Raw genomic sequence first — 15,797 nt, 5'->3', positions numbered from 1 at the left:
GACCCCAATCCCTCCGTATCTTCTGCCCTGAAGTCAGGAGACAGGAGATCGGAAGATAGACAGTTGATGCCATTTTTTGCTGTTCCTTTTTGTCCACACCAGAAAATAATGAATTTCTTTTCTTCCTAAGTGCCTGCTGGTAAACAGTGATTGATTCCCTTGAACCATGTGGGTGGGCTAGAACAAGAATATGCTGCAAATAATTGATGTTAGGCTCACAAAGTCAATGGGTACCTCGCTGTAGCTGAAATTCTGAAACCAAACAATGCATAGTGTGGGCCTGTTTCTGAGGAGTGGGGGCTTTGTTTCATTACCTTAAGTTTGCACACTTTAACCTGTGTCCCCAAAAGTTATCCAGTTCAGAACAACCACAAAAGAGACTGAAAGAGAGAATAAGTACGTGGAACAATGAGAGACGCTCTCCTGAATTGTTTTCTTGGAACATTAATTCCGCTTTACCAGTGCAAGGGGGCACTACTGGGTGATTTATCTGATTCTATGAATTTTTATTTAAAGAAAATCAGTTCTTCCTCATCCTCACTGAATAAAATCTACAGGGCAAAGTTTGACAATTTGCTTTTGGGGCAAATGTGGGCAAACAAGTATTTTCGTGCAGTATTCATGGGAATGGAAACAAAACTTCTTAAGAGAAGGTGCACATTACCCCCCTCACCCCAGCCAAGGAATTGCAAAAACTGATCGCCTACTTGATAAAAGGAGGAAGGGGAAAATATAGAGATCAAGCACATATTTCATATTTTGATGAATTGTCCTGCTCGTGTATATATATTATTAAGTCAGTGTATTAGTCAGCTCATGCTTCCATAACAAAATATCACAGAAAAATTTATTTTCTCACGGTTCTGGAGGCTCAAAGTTCAAGATCAAGACATCCGCACAGTTTCTACAAAGCCTCTCTCCTTGTCTTGCGGAGGGCTGCCTTTTCGCTGTGTCCTCACATGGCCTTTTCTCAGTGAGGATGCAACCCTTGTGTCTCTTCCTCTTCTTATTAAGGCCATCAGTCCTACTGGAGGGAGGCCACACCCTCACAATCTCATTTAAGCTTTATTACCTCCTTAGAGGTCCTATCTCCAAATACAGTCACACTGGGAGTTAGAGTTCGGCATATGAATTTGGGGAGGACATAATTCAGTCCATAACAGTGTATTGAAGTCTTCTGGAAGGATACAGAGCACACTGTTGTTAATGTCACTTCTGGGGAATGGCACTGGGATTCCAAGTTAGGCCGGTCCTCTACTGAATTTTTTAAATGGTGCTATTTTTTAAATTTTTTTTCATTTTAATTTTCTTAGGGAGAGAGAAAGAGAGAGGGGGAGCGTTGAGGGGAAGGGAGAGAGAATCTTAAGCAAGCTCCACGCCCGGCATGGAGCCCAATGTGGTGCTCAGTCTCACAATCCTGAGATCATGATCTGAGCCCAAATCCAGAGTTGGACGCTTAACCAACTGAGCCACCCAGGCTGCACTAAATGGTGTTATTTGAAAAGACAATGGTGATAAAGGGATATTAACTGGAAGGGGTGCCAAGTTTTAGCCTGCCCAGGACATCTACAGAGGCCCCACCAGCCCAGAGTGTGGAGAGCCACATGCCTCACTTCTAGGCCCCACGGAGAAGGAAGCCTGCTTTGGCAGCTTTAGCATCCCACTCAGCCCCAATGCCATCAGTGCAAAGGGAAGGAAAAGGACCCAGTGGGGAAACAGCACTGTCCTGTGACAAGTCTGTAGGCCAAGCGCATCTCTGGGAACCCCAACTGCATTTACGCATTGGCCCCTCCTAAGGCCCATGGGCTTCCGCATGCCCTGACTGCCCCCAGGCCCCCAGCTCTGGGAGCAGAAGGTACAGCACAGTGGCCACGGAGCAGGGCGGGGGTGGCGTTTGGTGTTGAAGGGTCTTTCTCAACCTTCCCACAACCTCTCCAATCGCTTCCCATGCCATGTTCTTCCCGTGAAGTCAGTACTGCTGGCCGAAACCATTCTCAGGGCTGATGCCAGAAACCTGAGGAATAGAGAGAAGTTGCCTTAGTCCCCGAATTTCTACAAACCACCTAATTGCCCCATGTCTGTGTTTGTTAGCCACTAATTATTAGGTGTTTTGTCTCTGTCGGCATTTTTCATCAAGTGAGACATGATAAGCATTAAGTCAAGGCTGACTTGGAGGCTTGTGTAGCAGAGCCACGGCGGGAGGGTAGGGTGGGCTGGTGAGGCTGCGCGTGGTTTGGAAGCTCAGAGCCAGTCTGGTGGAAAGCACACGGAACCGTGGGGCACTGAAACGGCAATGGTAACAACAGCTGTCTTTTTCTGTGCGCTTGAAATTGGGCCAGGCACTGCCTTGAGTCCTCTCAGCCTTGAACCCTCACCAAGCAACCTTGAATGGGGCTCTTCTAGAGGAGAGCTGGGAGAGGCTCCGACACCCAGCCAGAAAGAGGATTATGTCAGTGAGGGAGGAAGTTTGGCTGTACATAAAAGAACACAAGTAACAGAGGCTTGAATAGTCAGCAGATTTCATTTTTTCTCCCATGTGGGAAGTCTGGAGGTAGGCAGTCCAAGAATGGTGTGGCCGCCTCATACTGCTGGAAAAGACCCGTGTCCCTTCTAGTGTTTGCCTGCACCATCCTTCTAATGTGGCCATCATGTCCCTCTTTTACTCCCAAAGAGGAAAGGGACAAGGGCAAAGGCTGGTTCTGTTCCCCCTTTAAGGAGATTTCCAGAAAGTCCCATCTGTGTGCTTCTGCTGTGTCACATGGACGCTCTTTTCTGCAAGATGACTATTGTGAGTTTATCCTTCATAACAGCCCTGTAAGGAAGGTCTTTCCAACCCTTAGGTTCTAGTTTTTTTGTTTGTTTGTTTGTTTGTTTGTTTAAGTAGGTTCCACGGCCAATGTAGGGCTTGAACTCATGACCCTGAGATCAAACATTGCATGCTCTATGGACAGAGCAGCCAGGCGCCCTCACCCCGGGCTCTAGTTTAGTCCCTGCTAGTACATGCCTAAGTCATCCCAGATAAATCTCTTTCCCCCCCGGCCCTCAGTTTCCTCATCTGTTTATGAGGGATTGGACTAGAGTTAAGAGTTCTTACTTGAGGTCTACAGACCTCTATAGGGCCATGGGTAATATTCAGTGGGGAGGGGGAGGAATTTGAATGGGGAAAAATAGTACATTCTTATTTTCACTGACCTCTAGTTGAATTTTAGCATCTCCTTTTTTTTTTTTTTTAAGATTTTATTTATTTATTTGACAGAGACACAGCGAGAGAGGGAACACAGGCAGGGGGAGTGGGAGAGGGAGAAGCAGGCTTCCTGCCAAGCAGGGAGCCGGATGCGGGGCTCGATCCCAGGACCCCAGGATCATGACCTGAGCCGAAGGCAGACGCTTAACGACTGAGCCACCCAGGTGCCCCTAACATCTCCTTTTATTATGACTGTAGGCAACAGACCACAGTAATAGTAACAGAATCTGGGACTTCTTCACCAAAAGAAATCACAGACATTTTATAGCATATTACAGTTGTTTTAGATATGTTAAAATATTGTTTATGCTCGGGCGCCTGGGTGGCTCAGATGGTTAAGCGTCTGCCTTCAGCTCAGGTCATGATCCCGGGGTCCTGGGATCGAGCCCCGCATCGGGCTCCCTGCTCAGTGGGAAGCCTGCTTCTCCCTCTCCCACTCCCCCTGCTTGTGTTCCCTTTCTCGCTGTGTCTCTCTCTGTTAAATAAATAAATAAAATCTTTAAAAAAATAAATTAAAAAAAAATACTGTTTATGCTCATCACCACTGCAAAATTATGGTAGTTATTATACCTGCCATATTTAATGGGTTAATTATATACATATGTAACAAATATATATATCACAAAAGTGTATTTTTTAATATTTCAGTAACTGTATTTCAATATAATTTATTTTGTTCATAATCCTGTGTATTTTGTTTTATGCACTTAAAAACATTTTTCTGAAAGGGGCTCCATAGGATTCAGCAGGATGTCAAAAGAATCCATAGAACAAATGAGATGAAGAACCCCTGAACTATGATATTTCTGTGTCCTTCTGGCTGTAAATGAAACTCTGCCACTAGTTATCATGGCCACCCTGAACAAGTCCCCTCAGTTTTGTCTTCTGTAGAATGGGAATAATACATGCTTTGCCTAGCCCAGAGCTGCTAGGAGAACTGAAGTAATTACATTAGACAAACTCAAATACAAAGCTTATGCGTGTTCAAGACCCAGGGTCCCTTCTGAAATGCTAAGTAAATGCTAAGTGTTGTTAAATTATTCAACTTTAGAGCTATTTTCCAGAGATGCTGATGTTTTTCTATCACTTCTGGATAAGTGTCCTGCGCTAGCCATATATATTCTGGTGCCAGATTGGGATTGAACTAGTATAAAATTCAATAATAATGGGGGAAAGGCACCTTAAGTGCACTTGGTTGAAGCTACTGAAGACCACAAGGAGACAAAATGAGATTTCACCAATGGGTCATATAGCTGTAATTATCTTAGACTTTTTGAAAAATTTGAGCCACATACCATGGTTTAAAAACATCATGGATCAACCAGTCATTTCCTTTGTCATCTCTAAATATAGGGATAATTGGACAAATAACAGGGAAGTTGGGAAAGTTGGTTTCCTTCCTAATCTGTGCCATTAAAATATCTGTGAATACTTATTATGTATTTATTCATCCAAGAAGCCTTCCAAGGTGGCCATAATTAATGTTTTAAATAGCAAAGTAAAGCTCTACAAATATCTTATTTGTTAAATTATATCTTAGAAAGGACCTCAAATTATGTTTGGGGTAGTACTGAGGGCTTTCACAGTCTTGAACTCAAAAACACAGGGTACTGTGAGGTCGTCAGCTTGGCCAAGAAAGATGCTTCCTAAACAAGCTGGTATTTTGATCAATTTTCCCAAGGATGTATGGAAGTACATACTCTGGGATGTTTTTGTTGGGGAAAATATTTGGTTTGCACAAGGGAGGCTGCCTTTTCTTCTGGCTTTGAGAGAATTTTAGTCTGATGCTGGGGTCGGAGCTATGTAGAGAACCTAGCTAAAGGTTAGACTTGGGGAAAATTTTTATGCTACTAAAAAAGAAAAAGAAAAACCTACTTCCTATTTTTTAAAAAGATCAACAGAGTAAACCCTGTTTTTTCCCATCCTGAGGCTAATAGGAGATCATTCATTCATTCATTCACTTCTTGACAAGTGTTTCCTGGCTGCCTACTTTTTGGCCCTTGCCCCTGTGAAACATAAAGACTAATGTTGATAACATTGAACATTCTTAAAAGATAGGCTCTGTTCTAAGTACCTTACATAAGTTAATTTATGTATGCTTCCCAATCACCCTAGAAGGAAAATACTATTACTATCCCCATGTTACAGACAGAGAATCAGAACCTTATTGAGGTTAAGGAGCTTGTCCAAGTTTACAGGACTAGTCAGGGGCTGAGCTTGTTATTCAGTCTTGCCCAGTGTGATGCTACAATCTGTGTTCTAAAACACAGGTTGGCAAACTATAGCCCTCCAGCCAAGTCCAGCCTGATGTCTGCTTTTGTAAATAAAGTTTTATTGGAACACAGACATTCTCATTCATTTACATGGTGTCTATGGCTGCTTTCATGTAACAACAGCAGTCCAGCAGAGATTCTATGCCCCAGAGTCTAAAATATTTACTACTTGGTCATTTATAGAAAAAGTTTGCAAACTTCTGCTCTAAAACTCTGCTATACTTTCTCTCTAGAAAAAAAGAAAGAAAATACATAAGAGGTAAGTAAAATAATTGACAATAATTTTTTTAATGTGCCATGATTTGTGAAATGGAGTGCTGTCAGAGAGTCACTGGAGTGGTAAGGTAAGGTTAGAGGCGTCCTCTTTAGAGTGCGAGCCCCCAGAGCGGGGGCCTCCAAGCTAAAATCTGAATCCTGGGATTGAGCTTCTTGCTGAGGAATTTGTACTTTACTTAGCTTTCCAAATATCCACTGTCTTTGCCTTGATCTGAACAGAGGATGACAAAGGAACCGGTCTCCTATCCCCTTCAAAGGGAGCCTGGGAGGATCCAATGAGAGAAATGACAGATGAAAATGTTCAGCAAGTGCTTGACACTCAGTTGGCACTCAACAAACATCCCCTTCTTCCTTCTGACTCCTGTCCTTGCCACCTGCTGGACCAAAATTGGCCCTTTGGACTTGGAAAGATTTGTACATCATCAATACAATGCTTTATGTTTTAAGGTGGACATTGACATTTAATGTAGCAAAATGAGGTTGGAAGTATGGTTCCTAACTCAGAAAAAATTGTTTGATCCAGCTGATGAGTCCCAAGAGAAAAAATGTGTGAGGTCAGTCATTCCATTTGTGGTTGGGGCACAAATTCCCTCTCTCGGTCCAAACGACCAAGTTTGAGGGCAAAGGGGGGTTGGGCAGTCAGGCAAGTGGGTGCAGGATGCTTGCCTTGGCAGTTTTCTGGATGACTCACTCCAAGACAGTCAGTCTCCATTTTATATGGGACCTTCATCCATCCATCACAAGTACTAAAGGCCTCGTCTTTAACCAGGCTCAGAGCCATTTGCTTGACACTAAAACACTACTGAGTTTTCCTGCCAAGTATATATCCACATATATTTTTATAGAAATAAATCACCTTCAAAATCACTCCTTTTGCAGTTAAGTTTATTCTATCTGGCCACCCCTTTTGTTCTTTAGAAAAATACAGACTTTGTGGTTAGATCCAACTTTATGTTCTTGTTCTGTTGTATTAGCTGGGTGACCTTGGGGTAAACTTTTAACCTCTCTGAGCCTCAGTCTTATTTGTAATAATAATACCTACCAAATGTCATCCATTTATACAATATCTGATTGCCTATTGAGTGCCAGCCACTGTGCTAGGCTATAGGAATTACATAGCAAAAAAGACAGCCAAATCTCTTATAGTTCTGACGGTCTAGTAAAGGGAGTTATAATACTGGAGTAAATAAATACTCAAGGTTGTTACAGACATGATAAATAGTATAAAAGAGATATACAGGGTGATGTAATAGAGTGAGCTGCTTAAGTGATATTAAGGCAAGACCTGAAGAATGAAAATGAGCAAACCAGGGGAAGGGCTCTTAATGTCTTCAGGCGGAGGGAATATTGAGTATAAAGGTTTGGAGATGGGGCAAATACTGTTGTGTTTTAGGAGCAGAAAGTAGAATAGTATCCAAAAAGGGCAGTGGCACAAGATGAGGTCAGAGAGGTCGGTGGAGACCAGATTTCATGGGACTTAGAATCAAAATAAGGAATTTTGGATTTTATTCTAATCCAAAGTGGGAAGTCAATGCAAACAGTTAAGACTTGTACAGGATTCATGTTTGTTTGTTTGCTTGTTTTGAGAGAGAGAGAATCTCAAGCAGGCTCCACGCCCAGCACAGAGCAAGATGCCGGGCTGGATCTCATGACCCTCAGATCATGACCTGAGCCAAAATCAAGAGTTTGACTCTTAACTGATTGAGCCACCCAGGTGCCCCAGGATTCATGTTTTTGAAGATCAGTCTGGTTACTGCATGGTGAAGGGATTGTAAGAAACAACAGTGAAGGAGGCCAGAGTCATTGTAAGGATTACCTATAATTACAAATGTAAAATAATGAGCGCAGCCCCTGACACATATAAGTTCTCTCTGAATGTTAGTTAGCTAATGTTCTGGAAAGTCTGAGCCTAATACAGTAGACACTTGCTTCAAGTGGCTATTGAACATTTGAAATGTGGCTAGTGCAACCATGGACTTAAATTTCTCATTTTACTTAATTTTAATAAAATTTAAAGATTAATATTTGATTCAGTCATTGGGAATTATATTTGAAAAAACTTGGATTTGTGAATCTACATAACTGTAAATTTTATGAAATCTGAGTACAGATTCAAGCATTTTCAATGAAAGCCTAATGTCCAAATTGAGATGTGCTATGACAGTAAAATACTCACATGATCCCAAAGACTTAGTATGAAAAACAGAATATATTCTCTTATTTTTTATATTGACTACATCTTCAAATGAGAATATTTTAGACATATTGGGTTAAAGAAAATATTGTTTGAATTAATTTCCCTTCTTTTACTGTTTTTAATGCTGCTACTAGAAAATTGAAAGTTACATATGTGGCTCGCACTGTATTGCTATTAGACATGCTCATCTAAGGGAAAACAGGAACAAACCTAGGAATTTAAATGCACAGAACATTAGCTCTTGATTATGTCTCCTATAGGAAATGTCAATTTGAAGATTGGAACTGGGAAAAAATAAAAAGCAATAGCATCTTTTGGAAACATTATAGGAATACAGGATCTACATCTTAATTATGTATTTTATGTAATACCTCTCATCCTCCAGGAATTCTTTTGGCATCCCTGGCTATTCCTGGATGCTGGACCTTGCTTTGGCAAGTTCGTGCACCCCAACTCTGGGGGAACGTGGAGAATAGAATTCAGGACTCGGAGGATCCCAGAGCATAAAGCTTTATCTTTAAGCTAGGACTCAGTAAGCCCCATGGTATGAATATATCCACTTGGGGGACAGAAAAGACTGAGTCACTCTAGCATAGATTTAAATCTCTAGCTCCAGGGAGGGTAGATGCACAAAGCCTTCCAAAAGTTTAACACGGTATGTGTACATAAGTCACCAGGGGAGGCAGGAGTGATTTCCATCTCTGCCTCAGATTCCCCACAAAGCAATTTAGTTTATGTTAAAGTTCGTGCGAGGGTCTGTAGGAAGTGCTTTAGGTTCATTATTTCTTTAAGCATGAAACCAGGGCGCCTGGGTGGCTCAGTGGGTTAAGTGTCTGTCTTCAGCTCAGGTCATGATCTCGGGGTCCCCGGATTGAGCCCCGCTTTGGGCTCCCCGCTCAGCAGGGAGTCTGCTTCTCCCTCTCCCTCTGCCCCTCAGATCGTTCTCTCTCTCTCAAATAAGTAAATAAATAAACGCTTTAAAATAAAGAAAACAAGCTTCATGAAATCTTATGAGGTGGATATCAAGGTTCAGTGACTTGTCCAAGATCACACAGCTGCTAAGAGGCAGAGTAGGGATTCAGACCCAGGAAGTCTGACTCCAGAGCCTATACCCTTCACCACATACTGGACAGTAATCCTATTGTCGTGCCAGTCACCCAAAGGACAATCTTGAGTATAAGACTCCTTCTCTTGTATCATCCCATGCCACTAAGAAATCACCCAGCTGCTCCAGGAAGAAAAACAAAGAGAAAATGGTTCCTTTGCTATTCTCCTGATTCATTGCTGTACATACCACAGGGTCTTGTATGACGCCTAGCATTCATTCATTATTCATGCATTCATATGCAGCTTCCATTCTTTCAACATACTTAGGGGCTCAGTCCTCTGTCTGGGGGGTTTAAATGAAAACTTCACATGGGGATTAACATAAGAATAATAATAATTTTAAAAAACCAAAAAAAAAAAAACCATAAAAAAAAAGAAAAAGAAAACTTCACAAATATTATCACTATTAATATTGATTATCATGAGTAATGCTATTAATCAAATTATCTTTACTATTAGTAATTGATCATAATATTGGTAATACTGTGAGAACTTCATTAATAATAGTAATACAATGACCGCTAATGTTTACTGAGAACTTACCATCCATACTAAGCGCTGTTAATATTAAAGCATTTTTTTCTATCTTGAGCACTTCCCTTGTGTTTTAGATAAGACATGACACCATTTACTTCTTACAACAATCCTATAAGATGATTCCAGAAGTCTCGAAATCTTTTTATACAACTCATCAGAGCCCTGAGTTACCCAGTGTTTTGGCTATAAATTCCTGAAAGAGAATCATTCACCCATGTGATAACAGGATGTTCACTGACCCCTTACAACTGTAAACAAGACAGACATGGTCTCTGCCCTGGGAAAATAACAGAACAGCCCTCTAAATGAAAAACATTTCTTTTCCTTTTACATGGTGGCTATGAGCACTAAAGACAAAATTTCCAAGTTTCCAGGATCTGATGGGTGGACTTCCATTTGTAAAAATTTGTTTCTTGCTTTGTGCTCGGATACCTCGGCAACATCCAACTATGTATCGTTCCCAAAAATATTCCTGAGATTTTTATGATGTCCCTCAGCCTTCCCTGGTTTTTTCCTTCTTAATGAACTATTACTCTTTCCACGGCATAACTCAAATATCTTATTAGTGAAGACTTACCAAACTGAGCCAATTGACGTTGGCTCTTCATGGTTTAAAAAAAATAAAATAAAAGAGAGAGAATGAATTGCTTCTTCCTTCAGGCTCAGTAGAGCTTTTATCTTATCCCCAATCTTCCCCTCCCCCAATAGGCAGTGAGCTCCCCAGAATGTGGAGGGAAGGGGCAGTGCCTTATTAGGTTTCCTGTAACCAGCAACTGTCACAAGGTCTGTCACATATTATTATTGTCTCCAATATTCATTAAACACTATGTGTCAAGCCCTGTGCACCTTGTCTTCTAAATTATATCATTTCTTTCTCCCAAACTTTCCACCAAACTACCATTGTTACCCAACCCAATTTTTACATGTGGGGCAAATTTATATATCAAAGTTTAGAAGCATTAAGTTATTTACATCAAAGTCACACAGCTAGTCAAGTGGCAGAGCCAGAATGAGAATTCAAATAATCCACATAAAGCATTTTTCACAGCATGTGACACCTAATGAACACATAATCAATAAATGTTAGTTACTAGAATTATCATTCAAAGTTGGGCAGCTAGTAAAGTAAAAAAGCTGACGTTGTAACTCAAGTTTATTTACTTACTTACTAATTTTGCTCCAAAATTCATAGCCTTTCTATTGCACCAGAATTTAATTAACAGGACTTATTTTTTATTATTATTGAAGTACAGTTGACATACAATGTTATATTGTTTCAGGTGTACAATATAGTGATTCGACAATTCTGTACATTACTCAGTGCTCACCATGTAACTGTAGTCACTATGTCACCATACAAAATTATTACAATATTATTAGCTATATTCCCTATGCTGTACTTTTCATCTCTGTGACTTATTTATTTTATAACTGGAAGTTTGTATCTCTTAGCACCTAACCGGACTTCTTAAACGTCGTAAGAAGCCTAACTATTGAAAAATTTTTAAGTTCCTGCAGCATTTTAAAAATTTTAAATATTAAAAGTTTCCAAAATTCTGATACATATTTTTGTTTTTGTATATTAAAGCTTTTGACTTACACAAAAATGCAAGAGTGTGCATAACCTCATTTAGACATAAATTCAAAAAACAAGTTTGATATCCTTCCTGAAAAAAGCCCCTCCCAGCTATCTCTCCAATAGGTTCTGTGAATTACAGAAAACTATTCTGCTGTTATTGCTGATTACCTGTCAGGCTACCTTAACAGGTATTTCAGTTCTGTATTCCCAGCATGGGAATGTAATGGAGTCTAATAGAGATTCAATAAACATTTCTTGAATGAATGCGTTGGGCAACAGTTCGCTTTTGGTTCCAGGACCTCTTAACTCTCTTAATATTAGTGAAGACCACAAAAAGCTTTTGTTTATGTGGGTTATACTTATCAATATTAGAAGTTGTATTGTATTAGAAGTTAGAGCTGAAAAATATTTAATATTTATTAATTTAAGATAACAATACACCTATTATATGCCAACATATTCTTTTTATAAATCACTATATTTTCCAAAACAAAAAAATCCATGTAGTGAGCAGAGTAGCATTGTTTTACATTTATGCAAATATCTGGCTTAATAGAAGACAGCTGGATTCTCATAGTTCCTTCTACATTCAATCCATTGCGCGATCACATGACACAGCCTCTGGAAAACATTGTATTCATGAAAGGGGTGTGGAAAAGGCAAATAACAACTTAGTATTATTATGAAAACTGTTTTGATCTAGTAATGGGCCCCTGGAAAGGCACACTTTGAGAACCATTAGAGAGAAAACTATTTTGGACAAGGTTTATGCTTCAGGATTCCTCTATGCATTGCTAGCATAAGAGGCCAGAGTGAAGGAGTAAACGTTAACAGCATAGAGACAGCATCTTTTTCTCCTGTGCTGAGTAATGCGGAGTCTCGCCGTAACCCAAGATGGCAACCGTCACTTGCATTTCAGTCCGTACAAGGCGTCACACAACGCGACAGCGACGCGCTCTCTCCCCGAGACTTCCACTACATTTCCCAGGATGCTTTGCCAACGGCGTCGCCATTGGTTTGTGCCGAGGGAAGTGCACTTGACTGAGCGGAAATAGAAGATCCCGGAGACTGGGAAGGTGAAGACTAGAGGAGCTGGGGACCTGTGAGTAGTTACCTGGGACTGTCCGCTTTGGCTCTGAGGGACTCAGCTAGAGGACGAACTGCTGGGAAACGTAGGGTGGCCCCGCCTTAACCCTGGGTATTCAAACTCGCGTTCTTCCACTAGATCTGGGGGCAGGGAGAAACAAAACATTGCTGTGGAGGCGAAGTCTTAGTATTAAGATCTTGCTATTTGAAGTTTTCTTGGGACGAGCTGGGACGAATTCGGGCCCTTGTCGCGACACAAGGGGTCGTTGGCGTGATTTTGCTGAGACCAGAGGGGCGAGGGGGCGGGGCTGCTGACGGTCTGACTCAGCTTCTACAGCCATGGTTCTCAGTTGGCTGTACATTAAAATCACCTGGGATGCCTTTTTTAAAATACAGGTGTTCTGGGCCTAGGCCAGACCAATAAATCATAATCTGTGGAGAATAAGATCTGGGCAGCAGTACTTGCTAAAGCGTCCCAAGTATTATGTTGTCTAGCCAGGGTTGAGAATCACTCTTGTAGTGCCTGAGTCTGACCCCCACGGAGATCCTGTGCTAGGACCAGCTGCGCCAGGATTCCCCTTCCACTATAACCTGCGTTGGTTCTACAGCACACATTTGGGTGAAGCTGACGATCACTGTTTTGGCACCGATTGCGTTTTGAGCTCCATCGGAAACTTATCCTTGAGCTTCATACGGTGGTGCTGGAAAGGCAGGCCCGCATTTTTTTATTTACGAGCTGGCTATTAATTCTGAATAAAGATTAGGGCCGTTTCATTTTTCTTGCCATTGTTTTAGCTTATCCTGTTTTTTGCTACCCCGACAAAATTCGAGCAGTGGAAAGAGGAAGAGCCCCATTAAAACCATTCTCTTTTTGCTAATATGAAATTCTGAAAGGGGAGTCAGTAAAATGTTTGGCATTATTTATGGGCTTATATAACCAATTTTTTAATAATGGATTTCAGCAAAAGGAAGTTAGGGTATGTTTTTGGTTTTGATGCAGAAGTTTGTTTATGCATGATAGGTAGGATTTTTTTTTTTTTAATACAGGTTTCCCCTGCTATCCAAAAGTTGAGCATTCCTGTCAAGCCTTTCCTAAGCTGAAATGGCCTAAGGCAAAGATTATCCACACACACACACCCTTTCCAAAAGGTGGAATTATACTACTTTGCTTTTATGAAAGACCTACGTTAATATTTACCTGTTTTCACTAATTGAAAGAAATCTGAAGGGGATGTTCACTTTTATGAAAACTGTTACCATACTAACGTAGGTCTCTGTTAAAAGCTAAGTGGCATATGGTGGACTTTTGGAAAATGGTGGATATCTGTATAAGCACCATTACCTAACATGTTTTCTCTTTTCCCAGAGCTTTGGCTTCACCTCCCTCACTGATACAGCATGGGGGAGAAGTCAGAGAACTGTAGGGCTCCAGAGGATCTTTTCAATGGTTTGAAAGTTACAGATCCCCAGGAAGCAGAGTGTGCTACCCCTCCGGTTTCCAGTCCCAAAGATCACCATCTCCAGAGCAAGCTGCTCAAGGATGTTGCAGCTCATTCCCAGGAAGACCAGGTAGAAGAGGAGTGTTTTCATGACCTTAGTGCCTCATTTGAGAAGGAGGAGCCAGGAGCAGACAAGGCTGAGAACAAACCTGATGATGTGAATTCCTCTGAACTTGATGAAGAATACCTAATAGAACTGGAAAAAAACATGCCAGTTGAGGAGAAACAGGTAAATATTTATTGTACACAATCTGCCACATAAACTGCTTTTTAAATTGAATAAATGTGGCTGCTATGGTATCATAGATTGGGTCATCTGTGGTAAAGAGTAACGTGCCCTCTGTGTCCTTTTTGCTTCAGTAGTGATGGAGCTGAGATAAATCAGTAGCATGGCATGGAAGCATTCAGCCTCTGCTTAGCAAACAGATTTCCTTTTTGGTCAACTTTGAGTTCTTAAGTCTGTCTTATATAATTTTTTTCCTAGCCTATTTATACCTTTTAGCTTTTTTTAAAAAATGACCTATCAGGGTGCCTGGGTGGCTGAGTAGTTAAGTGTCCGACTCTTGATTTCGGCTCAGGTCATGATCTCAGGGTCGTGAGATCACGCCCTGCATCAGGCTCCAAACAGGGCATGGAGCCTGTTTAAGATTCTCTCTCCATCCCTCTCTGCACCCCCCGCCCCTTTAAAAAAAAAAAAAAAAGACCTTATTGATGGTGTTGGCTGCTGAAATTCCTGTAAGGGACATATTTTGGTCAGACTTTAGAATTATGGTATGCTGCCTATTTGTGTTAATTCTTTTTTTTTTTTTTAAGATTTATTTATTTATTTGAGACAGAGAGAGAATGAGAGAGAGTACACGAGAGGGGGGAGGGTCAGAGGGAGAAGCAGGCTCCCCGCCAAGCAGGGAGCCCGACGCGGGACTCGATCCCGGGACTCCAGGATCATGACCTGAGCCGAAGGCAGTTGCTTAACCAACTGAGCCACCCAGGCGCCCCTGTGTTAATTCTTTGATAGCAATAAATGACTACCTGAATATCCTAGGTAGTTTGGTTGCAGAGGGCAGTGACTGGGGCCTGTGTTATTTACGTAGCGTTCTTGAGGAACAGAATTGTGTGTGATAGTAGTTATTATTTGTTAAGCACCTATAGTGTGTCAGCCACTGAGCTTAAAAAATTATTTGTGTTTTCATGTAGTCTTCACAACATACCCATGAGACATACTGTTAGCATTCCCCACTAGAGAACAGAACTTCGTAACTGGCCCAAGATCACACATCTAATAAATGGCAGAACTGATTCTCAAACCCAGATCTGTTTGATTCTGAAGTATAATGTAAATTTAACAACAAAAATAGCTGTCTTTCTACAAAGCAGATACACTAATAAAATGTACACTTTTCTGCTGCTTTGCCCCTGGGCCACATTCTTAACTGGGAAGGCTTCACTTTTGGAGACAGAAGTATTGGTATCCCCCACATATCCTTCCTTCTCCTCTCATAAGCAAGGTCATCTGAAGAGTTACCATATCTGAGCTTGTCTGCAAAGAACTTGAATGAGATTTGTAGCTTAGGCTTCTGAAGAACTCACTCACTAAACAGGTTATGCTATTTGGGTAATGGGCCGGGATACTAATGTGCATTGTTACAGTGGGAGTGGGGAGGTAATGTGACATGGAGAGGAGCATCTTGTCTCTCCTTAGGCATTTTTCATTTTCAAGTCTACTAGTTTTAATATGCATGTATTAGCTTTTGTACTAATGTGTTCTACCAGAAGAGAAGAATAAAAGGCAAAAATGAGCCTATTTCATAAACTACCTCAGCATAAATGGCTCAGAAAATTAAATTGTATACTGTTCGATAATTAGGGAAATGATTTTCCAGAAAGTGAGTGTTTGGTTCAGCTTTCATTTCACTGGTGCAGACTTTTTAGAAATGTTGATTAAATATCTATGTTAAAATGTTAGCAATGCTTTTCTGATACTTAATACTTAATATATCTT

General features: G+C 41.0%; 1 protein-coding gene across 1 annotated transcript in view; it reads left to right on the top strand.

Annotated features, from left to right (window-relative positions):
* The first annotated feature begins 12,252 nt into the window (after positions 1–12,252).
* TTC1 (tetratricopeptide repeat domain 1) overlaps positions 12,253–15,797 on the top strand; it is a 49,812-nt gene continuing 46,267 nt past the window's right edge. Inside the window, exons 1-2 of the mRNA XM_021697881.1 lie at positions 12,253–12,315; positions 13,666–14,027. Of these exons, the coding sequence (XP_021553556.1) occupies positions 13,698–14,027 (330 nt within the window). The 5' untranslated portion in view covers positions 12,253–12,315; positions 13,666–13,697. The remainder of the gene's footprint in view (positions 12,316–13,665; positions 14,028–15,797) is intronic.

Source organism: Neomonachus schauinslandi, chromosome 7 (assembly GCF_002201575.2).
Source record: "Neomonachus schauinslandi chromosome 7, ASM220157v2, whole genome shotgun sequence".
NCBI lineage: Eukaryota > Metazoa > Chordata > Mammalia > Carnivora > Phocidae > Neomonachus > Neomonachus schauinslandi.
Note: the sequence above shows the minus strand (reverse complement) of the source record. Positions and strands in the feature narration are given on the sequence as shown.